Source organism: Ruditapes philippinarum, unplaced genomic scaffold (assembly GCF_026571515.1).
Source record: "Ruditapes philippinarum isolate M1 unplaced genomic scaffold, ASM2657151v2 ctg949_1_1_1_1, whole genome shotgun sequence".
NCBI classification, from domain to species: domain Eukaryota; kingdom Metazoa; phylum Mollusca; class Bivalvia; order Venerida; family Veneridae; genus Ruditapes; species Ruditapes philippinarum.
The window spans coordinates 205908-231106 of record NW_026861887.1 but is presented as its reverse complement, the minus strand read 5'-3'; the positions used below and the strand labels follow the sequence as shown (position 1 = coordinate 231106).

General features: G+C 32.2%; 1 protein-coding gene across 1 annotated transcript in view; it reads left to right on the top strand.

Moving 5' to 3' along the window:
- The window catches only part of LOC132717269 (interferon-induced protein 44-like), a 53087-nt gene that overhangs the window by 8784 nt on the left and 19104 nt on the right, over nucleotides 1–25199 (top strand). The window contains exons 2-3 of the mRNA XM_060700703.1: nucleotides 3436–3482; nucleotides 14206–14403. Coding sequence (XP_060556686.1) covers nucleotides 3436–3482; nucleotides 14206–14403 — 245 coding nt within the window. The remainder of the gene's footprint in view (nucleotides 1–3435; nucleotides 3483–14205; nucleotides 14404–25199) is intronic.

The window sequence follows — 25199 nt, the reverse complement described above, 5'->3', positions numbered from 1 at the left end:
CAAAAACATTAAAATATCGGGGTGTATGCTGTCCAAGTTTCCTACACGTGTGGTTACAGATTAGTCAACACGCATCCTCAAAACATTGCTGATTTAGAATTTTTAGAAATTGGAAAGAAATCTACTTAATACTTGTAGGATATAAAAATTAAAGTATGGTGCATAGCAAAAGTAGAGATGTTATAATTAGGTAATTTTGTATGACAAGGAAGAAGATCACGCAAATGAATATGTTTATATGTACGAATGAACAAATAATTTGGAAATGTTACAGAGAAGTAACAGATTTTAAACAAGAGGCGCTGATAAATAGACTGACAAATTATTCAATGTGTTAAACGGGCTAAATCATCAAAGTTTAATTTATAAACTCAATCTCTGTTTTCAATGATGAAAATTACCATCTCTGACAAATGTTTCTTCGGTATATTTAAAATTGTCCGATGAAATGGGTAACGTTTTTCGGGAACTCCGTGACGGTTATCACATAAACTCCTGACATCTTATTATAAGAACTCCTTTGTGTAACAGTTCCTTCGCCCCGTTTTTCTGGTTGCGATAGATCTTATGCGAAAGAAAAGATAATTAACAAATTTTCCTGTTAGGGGCCGTCTTGGTTGACTATGCATGCTGTCAATTTTGGCTTATTTACGCCTCGACAAGTCTAAAGCTTATGAAATAATGTTTTCTAGCATAAACTTATGCCCGATTTAATAAGTACTTGTGTTTATGCGTAGAATAAAACCTTACGGTTTATTTGTTTCAGTTTTTAACTTGATTATACGTAAAATACTATGTGATCACGTCAATTTTTTTATCGGCTTGGTTTTTACTGTTTGTGTTGAAACATGTTCTTGTAGTTGTTCATGAACGTCAATGTACATATTCACCTGTTTAAAAAATCGAGGATAAAATCGCCAAGACTTGAACTTAAACGCACTGGGAATGATTTATCGGATGATTATGTACAAATATGTAAAACAGCTATTATCATATGGATAGTCTTGATGTATCCAGTGATCTGTATATCTGTTCACTTGCCTTTGACCAATTGGTCTTTCAGTCGTGTCCTTTCAAATAAAGATAGGACATAGATTAAAGTTTGCGTGAATGAAAACTTCACTATTGTACAACTTTTTGACTGACAACAAAAAAAGCATTAACTTCTGTAAACAAGTTGATACGAGACAAAATCTAAATAGATAATCGATAAAAAGTGTGTGATACCATTATCAGTATTATCAAAATTTCTGAATCAAAATTTGTATTCAATTTGTCACAATGGAGTAAAATCATATTCTAAATAAACGGACCAAAACGTATCGTTTTTAAGATCTAAATCTAACTATGGATATCCAATTAAGGGATATATTGATTCTTTGATAAAGCTCGCTTCAGAAAAGTCGGAGTTTTTCTTCAGATACCCGCTCGTATTCAAACAATGCATGGATAAGTATCTGAGAGCTTCTACCAGTAAAATTAAAAAGTATTCATAAGGGTTAAATGTCGACACCGCGAACAAAACATAAATACATTTAAATAAAACAGAATTTATTCGATCGCTGCATACACTGTTGGTTTTGTTTTATTCTGGTAAAAGCAACAGCAGCACCAATCTCATCGTCAACGGACATTTCCTGGATTTTGTTTCCTTATAGAGAGATTCTGACTTCTTAATTTCGTGCTGTACTCAGTGAATTCTTTGATAATATTAACGACATTTTATATGTATGTATCTAATCTTAAGGACAAATAAGTGTCATGTATGTCTAAGCTGTTCCAGCTGACAAAGTGCAAGTCACGTCAACGCAATATGTTGCCTATATGGGGACATGGTCTTACGTATTTAAATAGGTGTACAACTAAAGATCCTAAAGCTTGCAGATTTGTTCATTCATTCCTTGTCACACAATATTGCGTTCATGTAGGGCACAAATATGCTGTCCTACGGCGAAGTGTCTAACATGAGGACATAGCCCTGCGTTTAAATACCCCATTTTAAAATTAAAACCTCTCTAGCGTGCATACTTGTGCACAGAACTAATATTGCTACTTGACCTTTTTGTTTAATACTTGTATTTATATAGTTTTCTTCCTATTGATGTAAATTCAGTCATTTCAAAGATGCACCTGAATTAGCCCGGAAGTAAATCTCCCTGTATTTGTCAAAATAGCACTTCTTTGATAAGGTCTGCGAACAATGCAAGGTCTATACTAGAAATTGGGGACTCCCTCAGTCATTAAACGGCGCCTTAACTTACAATCGATCAACGATGATGTAGAATTTCGATGACTGAATATGAAAATTATCTACGATTTAATCAAACTGACTCTCTTGTAATTTTGTTCTGATTAATGCTTCCGAGGGATCACTTTGTTTCCAGATTTTTATACTTAACAACAGCAGGTGTCAAGTGCTGTGTGGCAGCTGTAAAAAGTTGCCCCGTACTTCACTTCACATACACTTGTTCAAATTAGACAAATTCAGGAAGAATTCACTTAGTCTAGTTTTCAGTAGATTTCTGCGTAAAGTATTTTACCCAAAGATGGACATAGTATGTCTTTAAAATAACAACGTTTTTCAATCGTTTTGGGCTAAAAAATACAAAGACATTCAACTTATGATTAATTTCTCAGTATATTTCTATCTTTTGCAGATTTGCGTAATTCTGTTTTAAGTTCCCGACTAATCTATATAAGAATAAAACATTTTATGTTTTAAGACCGTAATGGAGTTCTGTTAATGCAAAAATAAGGCAATTACGGCTGATCAGATTCCATTACTTTTCAAATACATCTCCCATATCTGACAAGTACAGAGTTAAACAACTTGGTAATTTTCTGCATTTGCACATTTTTTCGTTTTCTTTAAGACGAAATGACTCCTCAAAATATATGAATGTTTCGTTAACAAGTCACAATTTCTTTCGATAGATGCAATTTCGTCAGTATTTTTGTCTTACGAAGCTTTAAAAAAGGTCCGCCAATAACTTATGTCGGATTAATTACATCTCTTAAATGACATCTCTTCTCTGACAGGTGCATAGTTGCAGCCATATAATACTTGTGTGTTGCTGGTGTGAAACGGCTTAAATTAGGGGGCTGCTTAACGATTTAAATCTTAAGTGGTCAATATTATAAAAATGACCCTCCTATATTTTCTTGCAAGTTGGGATTTTCCCAGAAGAAAATATGTTAGTTGAAGACGTTTTCAAACATCTCTGATAATTAAGTGCCTCTTAGTATACATTATATAAAAATCGCAAAGTTGATTCTAAATTCGAGCAATTAAAATCAATATAAGTTAAGGCTGTGTAATGACTTGACTCTTTACAAAGACTTGGAAAAAAGTGATTTTGATTATATTTTGATTTATCTTTAATATGTTGCAAACTTTGTTTTCGAATCATAATCCTAAAAATCAAATTGTTGCAGGTCGGCCATGGAGGCAACCAGATCAAGACTTCAAATGGCAAAAAGAAGTGAGTTATTTTTTCATTACTTTTCATTTTAAAATTATATATGTCTTGAAGCTATATATATTAAGAATAATATCTTATTTGTAAGCAATAAGTATCTTATGAAGCACTCGCTTTTTTCGGATCCCTTTTTGCGTAAATCGTGTTTGTATAATGTATAAATACTGGTTTGGCTATTTAAATTAGATATTTTGTGCATGTGTTGGTGTGTTGACTCAGGTGTTTATCACAAGTAAAAATGCAAATAATATTTCTTGATTATTTTTTTACTACCCAAATTTGTTGATTTTATCATATAAGTCAAAGAGAGCAACGTTCAGAAATTATAGCAATTCAGGTAACAGACACACAAATTGAACATAAACAAATGAGCAATACTGAATTACGGATTGTTAAAATGTGACAGTCAGAAAAGTGGAACATATATTTCCATATCAAAAGCAAATGAGGAAGTTAACGATGAGTAAACATAAGTATCACTCGGCATTGTTAAGATAAACCGGGACTTCTACTTTTGCTGATTTTGAAAAAGCATTCGATAGCATAAGTTAGAAATATATATTTAAAACTTTAGATCTTTTTTAACTTTGGACCAAATTTAAAAGCATATTTTACAATGTTTTTTGTCTGAGTCATTCCCTATAAAAAGGGGAGTACGACAAGGATGTCCATTGTATCCTTATATATTTATCCTAGAAATTGAACTATTGTCAATAGCTATAAGACAAAATAGGAATATTGTAAGTTTTAAAATTTTTGATGTTGAAGTTAAAAATAGCATGTTTGCAGACGATGCGACTACAATATTAAATGGTAAATCAAGCAGCTTTGAAGAAACTTTGAACATATTTGAACAATTTTCCTTTATATCTGGTCTTAAACTTAATTACAAAAAAATATACAGTTCTCAGAAAAAGTTCGCTTAGAAATCAACATGATTTATTCTTTTGTAGAAAAAAATACTCAAATACAATTTGGACCTCAGAATGTGCAAAAACATTAGGCATATTTTTCCATTCAAAATGTATTATTAATAACCAAACTAAATTACGAGAATAAATTAAACCATTTTAAAGAAGACATATATGGAAGGCAAGACGTTTAACAACAATTGGCAATATATCAATTTTAAAGTCCTTAATTATTTCAAAACTAACCTTAATAATATCTGTTCTTCAGAGTCCTCCAGAAGAAATTATGAAAACATTTACACAAAACTGTTTTGAATTTATATGGCACTCAAAAAAAGACAAAGTGCGTTATTAGGGATGTTATTATACAAGACTAAATATGGAAGATGAAATATGATAGACTTGCCAATTTTTATGAATTCAATTTAATCAAGCTGGATTAAAAGTATATTTGATGAAAATTACCATGGCTTGTGGAAAGAGATGATAAAGAAAAAATTACAAAAATAGGTGGAATCGACTTACTTAAAAGTAATTTAAACACAAATAATATGATGAATTTTAAAATCGAAAATACTTTCATAAAAGAATTACTACTGTCATGGAGTAAAATAAATTTTAATAAAAATCCACAAACTCTATTAGACCAAATAATATGGCAGAAGTCACACATAAAAAATAATGGATCTTTAATTCTTTTTCCAAAATGGAAATGTTGACATATTAATAAAATAAAGGATATTTTTAACACTGAAACAAAACAATACAATATAAAACCTTTCACCAGCTGAAACTTACTTGAAACTCCTGATACAGAAATATTCAACTTTTATAAATTAATTTCGTCAACACCCAAAGAATGGAAACGTAAACTACAAAAAAATAATCAAACTTCAACGCCTAAAAAAATAAGCACTTTCGATATTATAGAAAAAACAAACACGTCCAATATCAGTAATAAGTTAACACAGTTTCAAAAGCAAATAAGACTTTGTTAAAATAAAAAAAACAAAATCGCTAATAAACTGGGAAGAATGATTTCCTCAAAAAGAATTTCAATGGCAAAAATTTACGAAAACGTTTTTGTTTATTGCAAAGATAACGTCTTACAAAACTTTCAATATAATTTTTTACACAGGAATATTGAAACAAACAAATTTCTCCTTCAATGTAAATTAACCGAATCTAGTCTTTGTGTTTTTTTGCTGTATGGATGTTGAAAGTATAGAGCATCTATTTTGGGACTGCCAAACGGTACAAGTATTCTGGAATAATTTATTCAAATGGATTAATGAAATATCAATAAATGTTACTTATGACAATTTTACATCTTTCTTTCATGCTAAAGATAAGAAAACATCGTATATTTTTCTCTTTTCAAAACATTGCATTTATACCAGTAAATTAAAGAAACAAACTCTTGATATAAGTATCTTCAAAAGAAAATTTTTAAACAGATTAAAAATTGAAAGATTTTTTGCCTTACAAAATGATACATTAGAAGAATTTGAAAATTGCTGGATAAATCTAATTGAAAGTCCACGCCGTTGCACAGCGTCTGCACCGTTGTCGAGACGAAACAGAAAGTAGACGAATTTCGAGAAAAACAAATTACGAACAATTGTTGAAATTGCACAGATGATCTTATACATTTACTTTAATAAACAAGGGTATTTACTTCAATATAAGTGTCTCTTGTACGGAGATTGACTCAAAAATTTACCACTTCTCTCGGTTCAAATTTCGTGTACATTTATCTACAAACGTTTTTTGTATTACACTCATATATATCAAAATTAACATATATTGTGGACTTTTCGATATTGGATGGAAGCACCGTATCACGGAAAATCTGCACCGTTTCACGTACCCGACAGTGATAATACATGTTCTGTCTTATTGTCTCCATCGCACCGTCTTATTCTGTTTTACTGTTGACATCGTACTTTTTTTTACTGTTAATACTGTACTGTCGTGCTGTTAACATTCTACTGTCTTACTGCGAACAACATACTGTCTTTGTTAGTGATGACACCGAACTGTCTTCCTGCTTACACCGTACTATCAGACTGTTAATGTTGAACTGTCTTTCCTGTTAACAAAGCACTGTCTCACTGTTAACATCATACTGTCGCACATCCTAATATCTTTATGTAACACAATAATGTATTCCTTTCACCACCGCACTGCCTTACAACGTACTATCGTATTGTAACCATCGTTCTGGTTGACTGTTACCACCGTTCTGGCGTACGATATGTTAACATTGAACTATCTTTCTGTTAACATCGTTTTGTTTATCTGTTAACATCGTATTGTCAAACTCATTCCACTGTTTTGTCTTCCTGTCATCATCGTTCTGTTTTGCTGACACAATCGGATTGTCGTCATCCATCTTAGTGTTTTTATCAGAATAGTCGTTCAGTTTTATCTTTTGATTTTGTTTCTTAAAGAGATAGATTGCTTGAGATGTAGTGTAAATATCATGCTTAAATGAACTGTTATCTAAAGTATGTTAATATCCTATTGTCTTAATGTTTACATAATAATGTCTTACTGTCACCATCGGACTGTCTTCCTGCTACCATCGTACTGTCTTACTGCAAAAATCGAATTGTCGTACTCCATTCTTTGTCAGAGTTATCATACAGTTTTATCTGTAACAGTTGCTTAAGTTTCAACAGGAATACATTATTCTAGGTGTTTTGTAAATATCATATTTAAAATAATATTTATTGTTAACATGTTTCTGCTGCAATTTGTATAAACTCTCTCTTCGTGTATATTTCAAATCGTTAAGACAGCAAATATTTTATGATCATGTGAGTATTTAAAGAAAATACATTAGTTTAAGGCAGGTCCTCTACGGAGCCCCAAAGGTGGCATTTTCGACACTGTTTTCCGGGTAATTAATTAGTCTTTGTAATTACGAAATATTAATTCGTTCATATGAAATATCAATTCGTTTTTACGAGATATTATTTCGTAATTACATAATATTTATTCGTTTTTTACGAAATATTAAATCGTTTCTACGAAATATCATTTCGTATTTACGAAATATTAAATCGTTTTTACGAAATATTAATTCGTTTTTACGAAATATTTATTCGTAATAACGAAATATTAATTCATTATTACGAAATATTAATTTGTATGTACGAAATATTAATTCGTCATTACGAAATATTACTTCGTTTTTACGAAAATTAATTCGCTTTTATTAAATAATAATTCGTTTTTACGAAATATAAATTCGTAATAACGAAATATTAATTCGTTTTTACGAAATCTTATTTAAGGTCATTGTGAGCTTGACAAAGAACCTACTAATTTCACAAAGGGATCATTTACAAGCCTGAATCAACCTTGCGATTATATGCCGAATGGTTCTCAAGTTATTGTATTTATGGAACTGAAGATTTTGAGTGAGAAGTCATTCTCTATCCAAAATGGCCATATATCTATCATGTACATTATTAAAACAAAAGGGGTGAGGGGACTCAAGACTTTCACTAATCTATTCAATTTAAAAAAAGTACATTTCCTTACAATTAATGTATAGGCACCCTGCGATCATAAAAACATAACATTTTATTTCAAAACTTAATAATTTCGACTAAACGAAACAGAAACAAAATATTCGTGTTTGGATTTGAAGCACATTTCGTTTTTACGAATAAATATATCGTAATTTCAAAATAAAATTTCGTAATTACGCAATAACATTTCATAAGAACGAATTAATATTTCGTAATTACGAAATAATTTTTCGTAAAAACGAATTTATATTTCGTAAAAACGAATTAATATTTCGTATTTACGAATTGATATTTCGTAATAATTACGAAATAATATTTCGTAATAAAAAATTAATATTTTGTAAAAACGAATAAATATTTCGTAAAAAACGAATATATGACTCGCAATTAGGAATTATTATTTCGTAATTACGAATTATTATTTTGTAAAAACGGATTTAGTCCCGAGGAAGAAAGTGTGGAAAATATCACCTCACCTTAGGGGCTCCGTATTCCACTTGGAGTGTGTAGTGTGTTTATTTTAGACAAAAAATTATTGTTGTTTTGAAAAGAGATGTTTGGCTTTGTTGAATTTGGTTGAATTTTATCATAGTGATCTTATTTGATCTGGAAAAGTTGTTTAGGGTAGTTGCATTATATTTGCTTGCTGCGTACTGTTTGGTTAATTATCTTTGGTTAAGTTGATAGTAGTTTAGCTGTTTTCAATAATATTGTCTTGTCAAGATTTGCATAGATTATGCTTGGGTTTTGAAGATATCTGTAAATATTAGATGTTTTAGCTTAAGTTTTTCCATGATGTTGATTCGATGGCGCAAACTCGGGATAATATATAAGTTCTCGGATTGACAATATCCTCTATCACCCCCAACAGCCATGTCTTATTTACATAATACAACAGTTAAAGTGTGGTGGGAAATGGGCCTCTGCAGTCAAAATAGTGCAAATAGTGATACAAGCATGAAACATTTAGGAAATCATCTTTAGACCATGCAAATTTCAAAAATGCATTGGGGCCCAGAATCGCTTTGATCATTAAAGATATAAATGACACGTTCGTACATACATACGTTTAATAGTCAATGCTTTTGTACAACCAGAAACTTACGCTAAAGCTTGAATTATTTTAGTTTCTCCTTTCCAAAAATCCAAATCTTAAGAAATTTCGCTTTCATAACTGAAAATTCAAGAAAGCGTCCAAGGCAGCCGCCAATTTGTTTTCTTTGCAAAACTGATATATCTTTATCATATTATAATTTGTTGCACAAATTATGTGCATTTATCGATAAAAGATGTTTAAACAGATCAAAAATAATATGTAACCAAACAACGTTAGTCCAGCTTTTTAAGTTTTTTTCGTCCAAAAAATATCTTTAAGAATATTATTTTAAAAGTGTCAATGTTTGCATATTTCTCTAGAATAATTTTCTAACTCTATGGGATAGTGCAATGTTTGAATATCAGATTCTTTTTATCATCATGTAATTGTATCTACATAATAAATATCGTGCCAATGAGCCAGTCTATAGTCGATCGTTCTAGAACTTTACCGTTGACAGAGGTAACGACTGAGGCAGTGTCACTCACTACATTTGCTCCACCTCTGTTAAAGTTCGGCTCCGCCATAAATTGTCGCCAAATTTAATATGATGCTCCGTATGCTAGCATTCAGTCCTCGTTGGCGGGGCGGAATGGAACCAGGGCAACTTTGAACAATATATCACTTGTCGAAACATAAAATTACAAGTTACAAAGCCTAAACCACGCCCACTATCAGAGAAGCGGTTTTCTCTACAAAAACGCGTTACCCAGTTTACGCAACGGTCAGTAAGGGGAAATCACTGCAGAATAGTTCGTCCTCAAAATCATTCGAACATTATGCAAATTCGTACCAATATTTAAATGGTAATATTCTCTGCACGTATTCTTGAATTTATATTAAGTATACCAATCATTTCAATTTGACTTGTCATCCAATTTATTTTGCTTAGACCAGACCTTTCTATTTTTGTCGCAACAGACAAACACTTCAGATTTTCAGACATGGCATTACTTTGTGAATTTATGTTTTAGGTTCTACTTTTAAACAAAAGTATTCAACTTAGTTATTAAACAACGAGCACATTTAAAGAATATGGAGACAAAAATGATTTGGCTTCGGATATTCAACTGTAATATGGAAGGTTTATCAATGCTGATTGACTGTTCACGTCATTTTGCGGCGTCTTTGATGTGCAGCATCAATATTTGACTTGTTGGTATATCTGTTTCACTACACACAGACGAAATGATGAGACATTAACCTTATTTTTTTTATGTATGTTAAGGTGCATTTTTTATCTCATTGGGTTAGCTTTAAAGTCATTATAATATTTTTAAAGTGTGAAGGAGTTCATAATATGTGTTAATGGACTACCTTTATACCTGGCAATTATGTACCTTTTTGCTTTTAAAAGCATGTTTTGTCGATTTATTGTCTTCTTATGTCTTAACCATGAACAATCAATAAATAATATCAAATATATTGAAAGAAGTAGTAGTATGCAATCAAATTTAATAACTAAATGTATAAAAATATTTACAAATTGCGATTGTATGCGCATTTATTTTGATATTTAAGTTTACCAACTTGACCCAAAGGACGACAAAAATAACTTCGTCCAAAAATGGATGCTTTTAAAATGGGTACATTTGCAAAAGATGTCAAAAGGAAAAGTAGCTTTCCAGTGTAAATTTTGTTGTTTTTCTTTTATAATTATCGAATAAATTTATCCCGCCCGTTTTACAAGAGACACATTTTGTTGATTGAATATTACAAAATAAGAAGTAAAGTACCTTTATTAAATTTTGTATACAGATTAAGAAACCCAAACAAGAAAAGTATGCAAAAATTAAGATTTGTTCTTCATGTTTTTTAAGAATATTTTTAGACATAAACTTAAAATTTATATAACAATTTTGCATAAAACCGGCGGCCACATTGGATGCCATATTTGATTGTGAAGAGGTCTGAAACCGGAATTTTGTAAAATTTACAGTTTTGTTTTTATTACGTCAAATTTACATTTCATTTGTGTTATCTACTTGATCTTAAAATGAAAGCTTCATGCTTGTATCCCAATCTGCACTATTTTCTCAATTACCGGCCGCCCAATATTATTTAAGGCTGCTAATGGTCACATTAGTAATAAAGTTAAAGTTTCTTGATATAAAGGTGACCGCTCGAAAGAGACAATTATTAAATCAGATCTACCGCACAGAATTATTATAGTTGCATCCGCCGTCTGTGAAATTAGCACTTTGTTATTATTTTATATAAACATACAATAACAGTACCAAAATGTGTTTTATTTGCAAAAGTAACATACCCACCATACAATGTCGTCGTTATCGTTGTACTGTGCCATGTTGGACAAGTTTAATAATGATATGGTAAAATGCGCCCCTTCATCAAACTATGCAGAATTGTTTTCATATATAGCCTAGCATATATGGTAGGAGATAAAAGAAAAGAACATCGACGCTGCATAGGAATCACCGCTTCTATAAAACCTATGTGAAAGTTTGCAGAGGATAATGAATTTAGAATATTTTATACTTGAGTTATATGTCTTGGTCAGTGACCTAAGTGTGTTCCCAGAGATATGCGTGATATTACAAATGAAACCCTTTTGCAGTCAATAAAAAATGACATTGCAGATTAAACTTAAATGTTTCACCAACATCGACGACAGGCTTATACTTCAAAACGTCGAGCTAAAAATATCAAATAAATAAAATTCCTGAAAATGCTATTAGTATATATGTTAACAAACTGCATTCATTTACCACTGCTAAGCACATTTAGATATTTTTGGTATCAATTTTTATTTAACAACAATATACTAGATTTATAAACTTTTGCTTAATTGCGGCCTCTTTTAAATCGTTGAAAATGGACCGGCATATCACAATTGCTCTCTTTTCATGTTTATATAGCAAATGCAGATCCATTTTGTAAAATAGATATTCAATTGCATACTTTGATTATTATAAGTATCTTCTTATCATGGTGGCTGATTTACGTGATGTCGTTTTTTCGCTTATTCGCCTCAAAATGCAAAAATGCGACAACACGAAGGGACGACAAAAGTGGACTTTAAGTGGACTTTGTTGTCTCTTCGTGTTTTCGCTTTTTCGCATTTTCGAGGCAACAAAGCGAAAAATTCGACAGAAGAAGGGAGCAAACACGACACTTAAAATCTGTCGTATATTCGCATTCCATCTGTCGTATTTTCGCCTTTTCGCCTTCATACTTTTTCGCCTTTTTGCATTGTAACATTTTCGTTTTTTCGCATTGTTACATTTTCGCATTGTTACATTTTTGCATTTTCGCGTTCTGGTTGCACATGCGCATGGAGACATAAATCTGAAAATACCTAAACGTTACAGCGAATGACATTTTTTGTACCTATAGTTAATTGTTTCCCCAAGTTAAGTACCATTAACTAAGATAAGCACAGCATAATACAATATAATCTAAATACAATATGTTGTATTGAATTACTTTATGAACTTTAATTGTTCTCCTTTAATTGATATTCGTGAAATATGGGGAAGACAGAATGACCATCAAGAGCTTTTTGTTTTAAAGACCTGAGGAACGCCTGGCAACATGGTAAAATGTAATAATGAATTAAATAATTTTAAATATTATTACATAAATTTTAAATGAACTCAATCAAACATGAACTCTATGTAATAAAATAAAGAATGTCTTAAAATCTCTAGTACTAGAATAACAGACATTATAAAATGTTTTCCTGTGAAAAAAAAACCTCAATCTCAGACATATATATTTTACGATGTGTGCGGGTAGTGGCTATATCGTATATCTCATGTCACACCAGTCACAACCGTCAGCAAAATAGACTGAAAACCTAAAGATGGTAGGATCAAATTAATGTACTTATTATAATAATTGTTGCATTAATCGATTCAAAAAAGTCTGAAAGCCTTACTGTTATATTATTTAATCATTTTACTTTTAAATTATACAGCTACGTGAATACAACGTATAAAGGACTATTAAATAAGATCAGATATTTACAGAAACTTAATAATAATAATAAAATAATGATAATAACAATAATAATAATAATAATAATAATAATAATAATAATAATGATGATGATGATGATGATGATGATGATGATGATGATGATGATGATGATGATGATAATGTTGATGATAATAATAATTATAAATAATAATAATAATAATAATAATAATAATATTATTATTATTATTATTATTATTATTATTATAATTATTATTATTATTATTATTATTATTATTATTATTATAATTATTATTATTATTATAATGATAAATTGATGTCTCCATGCGCATGTACAACCGGAACGCGAAAATGCGAATGTGTAACAATGCGAAAAAGCAAAAATGCATAATGCGAAAATGTTACAATGCATGCAAAAAAGCAAAAAATGCAACAATGCGAAAATGTAACAATGCGAAAATGCGAAGCGACGGCAAAGTTATGCTTTGTCGTTTCTTTGTGTTTTCGCATTTTTGTATCTTGAACGCCAAAAAGCGAAAATTCGACAGATGGAATGCGAATATACGACATATTTTATGTGTCGTATTCGCACCCTCCTTCTGTCGTAATTTCGCTATGTTGCCTCAAAAATGCGAAAAAGCGAAAACACGAAGAGAAGGCAAAGTTGGACTTTGTGGTTTCGCATTTTCGAATTTTGAGGCGTAGAAGCGAAAATAATGCATGGCGTAAATCTATTTATACAGTATCTGCTGGAAATAATGATGCACATGAAACGAAATGTAATAAAAAAAGATACAATGGGTATAAACAGAGCTACAAATTTATCCATTTTAGACTAATTCATATTTCAAAAAAAATCTATATAATCTAATGTAACCCTTTTAAGGCCTCATTTTGACATGAAGCATTGCCATTATGTCTTAAGGTACATCTATGCCAAATTGGATACCTTTACACCTTTCCTTCAATGATATTTTAATAAAACCCGAGTTTGAAGATATTTTTAGATCCATTTTTAACATGTACAAATGTTAACGTCAAATTTCATGTATGTTTTTTTCCTTTATTTAAATCCTTAAATATGGTTGCATGCGGGCTTATATCGCCAGCGTTTTCGGCGTCCTTGTTCAGTCAAGCTTATTAAAATTTGAGAAATAATTTGTTTTATTTTACTCTTATATTTTTATCACCTCAGCAATTTATATGACTTATTACAGACAGCAGATCAACTTCTCGAGGAGATAAATGAAATAAGACCAACAGCAGAGTCCGGTCTCAACAATTTTAATGCTCTTGTACTTGGCATTCGTGGACATGGGAAGTCCGCACTAATTAATTCATTTGCCTCAATTGGTGTTGGCCGGAAAACTACCGTTTGTAATGCTGCTCCGAAGATAGATAGTGTTACCACACATGTAAGTTTGTTAGTTATATTTCAGTTTTATAGAATCTTTATTGATTACTCGAATTATTAGATTAAGTTTACCATATATATTTAAGGACTGATGAGAAATTGTGCATGGTTATCATATGATATCGTTTTGAAGTTATATAAAAATCGCAAAAAAGTATATTTTCAATATGTTTTATCTCCGTTCACTGACAGTGATCAATACAATAAGCAACATTTGATCATTTCTACTCAAACACCACTTACCCATAACCAATCAGAATGAAGAATCTACAACCATATAGAATTGACGGCAAAATCAACATTTCTCACATATGATTTGTATGGTTACTTTTATATAGCATTGAATTACTTTCCTCATATACCAACCTCATAACCAGTTTGTAGGATCCAGCGGGGTAAATCATATTTGAATTTATTTTTCCTAACAGAAGAAAAATTTGCTCTAATGTTAAGAAAGGAATCTATTTGTAACCTTTATCATAGAGCGAGCGCCTCTTTGACTGACGGAAGCCTGTGTTGTTGTTTCTTCTCTTTTAAAACTGCAATCGTATCGAAAGTAGTTTCTTTCATATATAAGTGTAATATTGTATTTTTGTTATTATTTAAGTATATTTTCATTTAAAAAACCGGGCTTTTGTAAGAAGGTCTTTTTAGTTAACACAAAATATAAATTAAGGAAACATTTTAATTTCAATCAGACTAGTTTACAATTGTTAAGGAATATGCAAAGGTTTTTATTTAGAACCAGGAGAAAACCCCGCATTTTATGTCTGACAAAAACAGAGCTACCTATGATCAATCGCTTTTCCAAGAAAAAACATTTCGCCAATTTTAAATGTCAAAAAATATATATAATGTTTTCTATTATATTTTTGTAAACTCTGCATCAAAAAATGCAGCAATGTAGTTTTGGCGGCGTTTCCCAATCATCGAATTGAGCGTTGAAATGGACTGTTGTGTCTGATATTGTCTACAACACAATTAAAATCTAAATCAGAACCAAAAATTATTTTTAAACAAAAGAAAAATAATTATAATGTGTTCTTTGTGACTGCTCTGTCACGCCCGATTGAGATTATTTTGATAAGAGGACCAAAATTGAGCAATATTCTGTGTATAACACACCATTAACTTTAGTACACTGTAAAACTCTTGGATCAAACGCACTTTGCGATCAAAATCGAGAATGAAAACTGAAGTGCGTTAGTTGCTTCATATCAACTCACTCTGGGTTCTGAAGTTTTGAAAGTTAAAACTGACTTTTGCTTAAATGCATTTTAACCTTTTACCTAGAAATATTTCAGTTGAAGTTTAAGTCAAAATTAAATACACCGCTTACACTACTTAAATAAAATAATCTGAGTGTCATTTAAATTTTGAAGTAGCAATCGATCAGTATAGCCGTGAATGAATGTGTCTTTTAATGCCATCCCGTAGAAATCTGACGTTTTGAAATCGTTTGTAAAGTAATAAACATGTTATTCCATGGAAGTAACTGCCACTACTTGTAAATCTGAAGTATTTATATGTCTGCAATGACTTATTATCATTTCAATAAGGCGGACAATCAAACTTCAATCAACAAATGTTCTCAGAAAACATGATAAACAAGATCAACAAAGAAAGGCAGTGTTGAATGAACGCAACCTCCGCACGACCCCGCAACAAGATCTAGCGGCAAGGAGACCAGAAGGACCCCAAACAAATACAGGACAGGACGCGTGACAGAGCACGGAAGGGCTAATCACTTAAATGATACATGAGAAGAAATAATAGTAACTGACAAGGGAATCAAGGAAAACAATTAAATGATTGATTAATAGGCCAACAAAAGTAAAAAGGCACGGGGGAATGGGATAAAGAGATTCGGGCGGGGGGGGGGGCAAAATTAAAGAAATAAAGTTAGGGGCAAAATGAAAGATACTTAACGTAGACGAGAAAACTACAAGGGAAACAAACAAATGTCACCAAATCAGTATGAAATAACAAAAAATACATACATCTGAGGAACACAGAGGGACGCCGCCTTTGAACAGTCAGCAGTATAAGTACAGCTGGGGAGATCTCAGGCTAAGAAGCTCTCAGCATTAGCAGACCATTTTTGCAGAGCCAGAGAGAGATACGAATGCAGAGAACAAGGTATTAAGACAGAGAAACAAATGGTTAACGAATGACATAAAGACGGCATACTAGCGGGAAGACGGACAATAATTTCATCTTAAAGTTGCATATCTTCAGACGAAGCAGACTATTTCTGGAAAATCTTACTTGAGAAAAGTGTACTGAGATTTTAAAAAGTAATATATTCAAGATTTATGTTGTGTAAGATAATGAATAATTTTGCAGTATGTATCACCATATATCTCTGTGTGACTTACGTATTAAGGGCTTATTTGCAAAGTATTACCTATTAAGTAATTTATATGGATTATAAGAGGTGTTTACAATGTTTGAATTACTTCCTTGTTCATACCCCAATACTTTAATTTAATTTTGAGACATCCTGCTTTAAACGAAGTGGTTTCATTTTTTTATTTTACATATCACAACTTCGGCAATCCGATAAAAAGCTGCGGCACATATTTACCTTTGGTAAGAGATAAATGGCTTCTTTTCGAGGTTTATTTTCAAAGGCAGTATATTTTCGAGTATAGAGTTTAGCTAGCAAGTATTCTTAAATAAAAATTCTGGAAGATCCTTATCATTCAGAAAATCCCGAAATTTAACAGAAAGTTGACTTTATTTATCTTATACTTTTCGCCGTTTTTCATATTGTTTACCTTTTCCGAATTCATGTGCTACAACAGATAACGAATTATTTTAGGTACATCCGATTAAAGTACATAGCTATCGAGTTAATGAGTAAAACACGTTTGCATGATGTCTTTTTGCAGCTTTCTTGTTCAAATGGCGGGAAAGTAATTTCTGATTAAAATTCCCTTTTACCTGTGCTTAAGACACCTCGTTTGAAGAGACTTACCGTTAACGACGCATTAACAAGATAGGACATTGCAAAACGTGCAACGTTCAAAACATTTAACAATACACAAAACATACACGTGAAAAAACACACGAGGGGTACCACCTTTGAACGGACAGTAGTAATAACACCACTGGGGAGTTTAAACTGGTTAGAGGTACGCCAAATATATGATAAACAAGTTCGACAAGGAAAGGCGGCGTTCAATGAATCCAACTCACACACGACCCAGCAACAAAAACCAGCGGCAAGGATTCAAGACGGACCCCAAACCACACTTGTAGCCCTAATACGTTCCTATATGACGAGACGGTCTAAATAAAATGAATCCCCGCCTAACTATTGTCATGGTTACATAAGGCGAAGTAAATAAAACACATAAATGATCAAGTACACATGTACAAAGAGGAACAGCCAAATCACCATAACAAAAGTACTCGATGCCTTTAAGGGATGCAGAACAGTACATAAATCACTTACAAGGACCCAAATAATAGGACAGAAGACGAAAAATAAAACAATTCCGTACAAAAGGCTTAAGAACTGTCCAGCATACACTCTTCCACTTGGTCCTTCAGATGCAAAAACGGAACAAAAGAGTAAAACTTAGAGTCCAACTGGAAAGGGGTTCAAAACCAAACATGCGGTATGTCTTAAAATAATTGGGTCTTACCTTCTTTAATAGAACGCTTCATATTTTTAGTGTAGTCAGCAGAAAAATTACAATGACTCATGATCATACTAAGTTTATAAACCATAACTCCATGGAAACCAGGCTTGCTTAAGTTCTTCAAATTCTGTTTTTCTCTATTTCACTTCTGTGTTGATATATTTTTCAGGTCCTTCGGGATCATTTTAAGTGTTAAAAATTGAGTATCGCTCAAGCCGGTTATCGGGGCTTTAGGGATGTTGCACGTTTTCATCATTCCTCATAAACAGACTTAATAAAATAGAGATAAACAGAATCCCTTCAAACACAACAAAATTGAAAATGTTGCAGGCTCGGTTGCTAGGCTAACCGATTCTGCAATTTTCGTGAAATTCTGCTGTTCTAGGTGCTTGCGAGGGATCAATTTTTCACCAGATATTGCAAATATTTAGTTGTACAAGTGTTTAAATTGCAAAGATTTCTTTTCGATTTTGTATAAACACTCGCGTATACCACATCAGACACTTAAATAACGTGACGCATTTTCTTTTTTGTTCGTTCTTTCTGTGTTTTTGTTAATCAGATTGATTTTTAATACCGAACAAATATAAACAATTTGGAATAAAGGACTCTGAAAATGATTCTTACGTTTAATGACATATAATTACAGCAAAAGTAATTTATACTGCTGTAGATGATATTTGGGCATAGTTTAGTACCCTACAAGAAATAACTGCCTGATGCAATGTGAAAAGCAATGAAGAATAAATAAGTAAACAACAAAGCCTTTCAAGTTTTCCGGATTCCTAGTCGCTTCTTTAAAGTTAACACATCTGTCAACACTTATTTATTGTCTGTAACAATCCTCAAATAAGTGTTCTTTCTTTTAAATACATGAATGGCTAACAAATCAAAATGCAATCCCCCTCATCAGACACAATAGTTACTCTTTTCCTCCCGTAAAGTACACAAATTTCAAAAATGGTACTGTACTTCACTTCAGTGTTGTTATATTTTCTGGTCCTTCAGGATCATTGATGCCAGCACTATTAAGTGTTGAGAATTAAGTACCGCTCAAGTAGGTGCTAGGGGGCGTGAGAGATGTTGCACGTATTCATTATCCTTCATGTACAGACTCAATCCAACCGAGTCTGCAATTCTCTTATAATTTTGTGGGGATTAATGCTTTCGAAGGATCACTTTGTTTCCGGAATTTCATTATAAGCCAAGTCTAATATATAAACTTCCGCTTTGAATAACGGAAATATTGTCAGCTATGTGTGACTGTTCTTCAACAATAATTGTTTGTTTTTTAATTATAAAACAAGCGATCATTAACATTGTTTTAATAAAGATAATATCGTCACCATTTAACGTTGATTTTGGAATTTGTTTAAACCCAAAAATTCAGGTATTTATGAGAAATTCGCCTGATATTAAGGGCTACAAGTGGGGAATGCAGATTTTGATTTTCCAGCAAATGTTGAGGAAATTTCATTTTAAATGGTGCTGAAGCATAAAATAAAAAGAACAATTGTGAGTTTCTTGTGTAAGATGATTTTCTATTTCATCTCGTGAACTTTAAAAACATTATTATCACTCGTGGCTAAGCCACGAGCGAGAATACTCTTTTAAAGCCTACTCAATGAAATAAAATTTCATCTGATACAAAACAAACAAATATCCTCTATATATAATGACAAATATTTGAGTGTCTGAACACAACAAAAAAGATATAAAAAACACAATTATAAACCATCACTTTCTATTTTTAGGGGGAGGTACTCGTACTCCCACGTTTCAAAATTGGATACAATCTCTTGTCATCATTGCAGCTTCGAGCGTTCAGTTAAAACAATATTTTATTTTTAATAAATATACAAAAAAATAATAAAGTACAAAAAATAAAATTTACGGATTGAGTAAGAAGCTTATAAAGCTTTTTTGAAAACTCTTGAATCAGTATTTAAACAAGAGCGATCAGTAATCGCATGTGTCGCCTCATAATGGCCAATTTCATGTTGGGACAAGTTTTGTGTTAGACGGACAGACAGACAGACGGACAGTGCACAACTAGACTTGGTACTGATCATTACTGTTAAGTTTGAATAAAATTGCACCAATAGTTTTTGAGGAGTAGTCTGGACAAGCTTTTGTGTATCTGGCAACACACAGAAAAAAACACCTTTTTATCAAAGGGCCATAACTCAGCCGAAATCATTCAACCGGAAAACCCGTGCAATTTGCGCAAGGACTTGAGCTACAGATCAATCCTGTAAAGTTTCATTGAAATTGCATTAGTGGTATAAGAGAAGTAGTCCGGACAAACTTTAAAAATAAAACTTATTAAAGGGCCATATCTCTGACAAAAATCATTGAACCGGAAAATGCTGACAATATGCACAACTACACTTGGTACTGATCATTCCTGTAAAGTTTGGATGAAATTGCACCAGTAGTTCATGAGGAGTAGTCCGGACAAGCTTTTGTGTATCTGGAAACACACAGAAAAAAAAACACCTTTTTAACAAAGGGCCATAACTCGCCCAAAAATCAATCAACTGGAAAACCCGTGCAATATGCGCAAGGACTTGAGCTACAAATTAATCCTGTAAAGTTTCATTGAAATTGCATTAGTGGTATAAGAGAAGTAGTCCGGACAAACTTTAAAAATAAAAATTATTATAGGGCCATAACTCTAACAAAAATCATTGAACCGGAAAATGCTGACAATATGCACAACTACACTTGGTACTGATCACTCCTGTAAAGTTTGGATGAAATTACACCAGTAGTTTATGAGGAGTAGTCCGGACAAGTTTTGTGACGGACGGACGGACAGACAGACAGATGGACAGACAGACGACGTAGAAGTGATCCCTAAATGTCGCCACTACACCGTAGAGGCGACACAAAAATTCAAATAAATGATATCAAAATATAAATATCTAGACTAAAGCATAAATATCATATCGACTTGTTCTTGCTTTCTAACGTATACATACTATGTTTAAGACAAGTATTCATGAACTAAATTTAAGAGACATTACTGTTAGATTTGAGGTATAAGCACGAGTATGAATTCATTTTAAAGGAATAAATTGCTTAGTTTAGTGTTTGATCTATTTAACCAATATGTTGAGACAATTTACTGATTAAAACATGCGCATTGAAGAAGAAGTAATAAGAACAAAGACGAATAGACAGGGAACAAGAGAAAGAAAGAATATCACTTTACTATTATGGAGTTGAGAGGACCTTTTTCTTTTCAAACGGATATAATTGTATTCTAACACTCCTCGTGATTTTGTCATCATAGACAAAGAAGAAAAAAAACGGCGTTAAAATGCCAATAAACACTGGTTAGGGACTACTTGTTTATACGGCTGCTTTTTTTTCTCCCTCGATTATATAGCTTACATAGCCTTTTTAAAGCAACAATAAAAAAAAATTTTATTTATATTTTCAGTTCTTATAATGGTTTCTTTTCATACAATACCGAAATAATATCTCACATAAACTAACGCTACATATTTGATCCATATCAGTTAATAATATTTTGACAAAACAGCGCCATCCGTAAGCAGCGCAATGACGTCAACCTAAGTAAACAAGTAATTCATACACCCTTACGTCATTTCATACATAAAATAATGATAAATGGGGCACTGATGTAAACACAAAACATTCCATTCTAAGACGTAAGTTTTTATTGTTGAAAACATGATAAAATTCCATTTTTTATTAGTTCTTTCGTTTAATAATATCTATATCTTAGTAACAGCGTTATACGAAAATCACACCGGAATTTATTTCCGCCTGAAAAAATAACATTTGTGATCATCCTTATTTTATAACGTAAGAATAGAAATAATATTGTCTGTGCGGTGCTTATCAGCTTTTTAACACCGGTTTTGTCGTTTTGATGCGCAAAATATGATCAATCATGCCTACGGCCTTAATGGTCAATTCCTACACATCAAAACTCCAAACCGATGTGAAATAGCCGATAAACACCGCTTAGACCGATATTATTTCTTGATCAAATCTCAAGCTTTTCTCCATCTGATTACTCGTTTAAATATAGTTCCATATCAGTCAGGCCTATATAAGATAACCAACAAAAACACTAATGGTGGTATATTATTGAGGATATTGATATTTCGTGTGTCGTATTCATTGGTCAGAGTGAATGTGTATTCGCGATGCAGACGTCAAACATGGCGGACAAATCGCGGAATGTTAACTACCGATCTTTTTCTAGCCCTTTTGCAATTATAGTCACTATGTTACGTAAAGTAAATCTACAAAGAGCTAGTCTTTTATGTTTAGAAACGTTGATTAAAGTAAACGCCCAGTTGAATCTTTTTTCCGCTTCGTCCGATGTTTTTGAAAAAATAAACGATATAACAGTATAGAGCGAGGAGATGACCCTTGTGAAAATATTTCAGACACGAGCGGCACCTGACTAGAACTACCAACCTTCCGTAAAACTAGCTTGATTGATTCCTCACATACAAAGAATCCAACGCATGACAGGATTTCATTCACAGCAGTAAAGGAAAAAACTTTCCGACTTATCCCGACTCAAAAAAAGATATTGTAATTATCTGACCTTAATTTATTCTCTATAACTTTCAATATTATTTTCTTTTTAAAAAAAGAAGAAAACTTCTATAAACTGTCTGAAATAAAAAACGACATTTAATTTAATAATGACAAAATAATCTTCACTTCAACAAAGAACTATTCGAGATGACACCGGGGTCATGATTTAATTTGAATGTTTTTGGTTCGAGATGAGAAGGATTTTTAAATATTGCCTTTTTTAAAATCTATATATTGGGAGTTCGTATCCTAGATTGCAACCGAAATCATGTGTACGACAAATGGACGAATAGCCATCGGGCCAATAAGCTCACCACTTGAGTTTTTAAAGATCTAAAAGTCTATGTATCATTCATACATTTTATCTAATATATACACTTAACAAAACTTATAACTGTGCAGTTTTTAAATGTGAATAACTTTTTTATTACTTGACATTTTTTACCCAAATTTTGGAATTCATCGTTTGAATGGTTTATTTTTACAATGCTATATTCAGAAATAACGGTTATTTTTGTTGTGTGCGTTCATCCGTGACATGACATAAACAACAAAGTGCACGTGAGGGTGACAGGTTGGCGCTAAATGAAGTTATTATTGACCATCAAGGATTCTATTAAAATAAAGACATCCAAAAAACATAAATTTATTGCAGAATTTTTGCAATTGAAAGAAAAATGGCCGTCTAGAAGTTTTACGCAAGGGAATTTGCATTTCAGGTGCCCATTTTGAAAATAAATTTGCATAATATTTTCTCAAATAAACATATTGACTAAGATTTTACTTTAAAACTAAAAACAAACTTTCTTGGTACTTTCATATTAATGAAAATATCGTGTTTGCATTGCTTTTAGCAACTGGGTACAACGCGTTACGGAGATCGACATAAACCAGTCTTTACTGAAATTCAATAAAGCAAATATTAAAATCACAGTGACATAATGCCCTGGAATTCATTGTAGTATTATACCCTATCGGTGATCCTATGTTTTATGTTTGTATTTTAGTGAAATCAAGAGATTTAGACCTTTTTGCACCCAATATAAATACACATTTTACAGAAATGTGAAATTCGGTTTTCGCGCATTATTGCACACATCGCCATTTCTCAGTAAGTACGAATCGCCCTGACATAAAAATCGATACCCATCATTGCACATATCTGTACTATACTTGGTTAAAATTTCAGAGACCTATGTTTATTAGTATCTGAGAAAATTTGATTTTTATACGTGCACACTTATAAGATTTGTTAAGTGTATAGCAAATATCGAGGTCTAAGCTGTTACCGAAATATGGGTATAAATTGTAACAAAATCGGATAAAAATCGCTAGGTCTATGTTGTAACCCTGCACAATTCACCTCACTCTATACTGTTTATTGTTTCAAACGCATTAAGCGAACAAGGAAAATAGGTTCAACTGGTCCTTCACTATTATAAACGTTTCTAAACACAAAAGACTAACATATTTTAGAAACTAAGCTACTTGTATTATGGACCGGAATAAAATCACTTATCTGTCCTCACCACAAATAATCCTTTATCTTAAAAATACTACACTGTAACAGGAAACGCGATACTGTAACACGTTCCCGACGGTGAACAACGTCAATATGATTGAGAGTGATCTTTTCCGTAGTTTAAGCGTTCTTTTGTTGGATGGTATTTGTTATCTTGGACAAGCGAACCTTATAAACAGTAGCAGGATTCCTGGCATTTGTGAAGCCATGCGATGAAATCATTGAGCTGATTGTTGTTCACTACCTCCAACATGGCATTGCTTCGGTGTTCCATCAGGATGACACCCGTCCACTCACTGCCAGGCACACACAGAACGAGCCTTAGCAACAGACTATTAACATGTTTGATTGGTTGTCAAGATCACTAGACCCATCACCGATTGAACACTTGTTGGATCAGCTTGGTAGAAGGGTCTCGCAAAGAGATGATGTGAACATTGTGAATTACTTGAAATAAGTTTACGCGAAGAAATGTGTTGGAATATCTTTAAGATCAATAAGAAAGCTAATAAACAGTATGCGAAAGCGATAAGATGCAGTTCTGAAACTGATTAATGCACAACACTATTTTATATCGGCGGGAATAGATAAAATGATGAATTTGATAGTTTTGAACATGTTGTGATCACATCTTCTTCACTTTCCGTCTACCTATCGACTCCCCATTTCAGACTTAAATCAGTTTATCATATTGGAAAAAAGAATAAAAAATATAGGGGAAGGTGGATTCCCCCAACAAATTCTTCCAAACGTTCTGATTGTTTTCATATTTTGAGAAATCTAACACATGTGTGTCTATTGACTTACGGTAGAATACCCCTGATAGGCACAAAAAGAGACTGTAAAATTGACAACGTAGGACAGTTATATGCCTTAAAGGACACCTCTATGCAAATTTTTAAACAAAATTTACCGTATGGTTTCACAGACACTTGGGGTTTGGAGCTCAAAACGCCTTTAAAATCCAAATAAAATGCATATTTGTCAATCCCAGCACATGTACTGATCATATATATCAAAAAACTTAATATAAGCCGA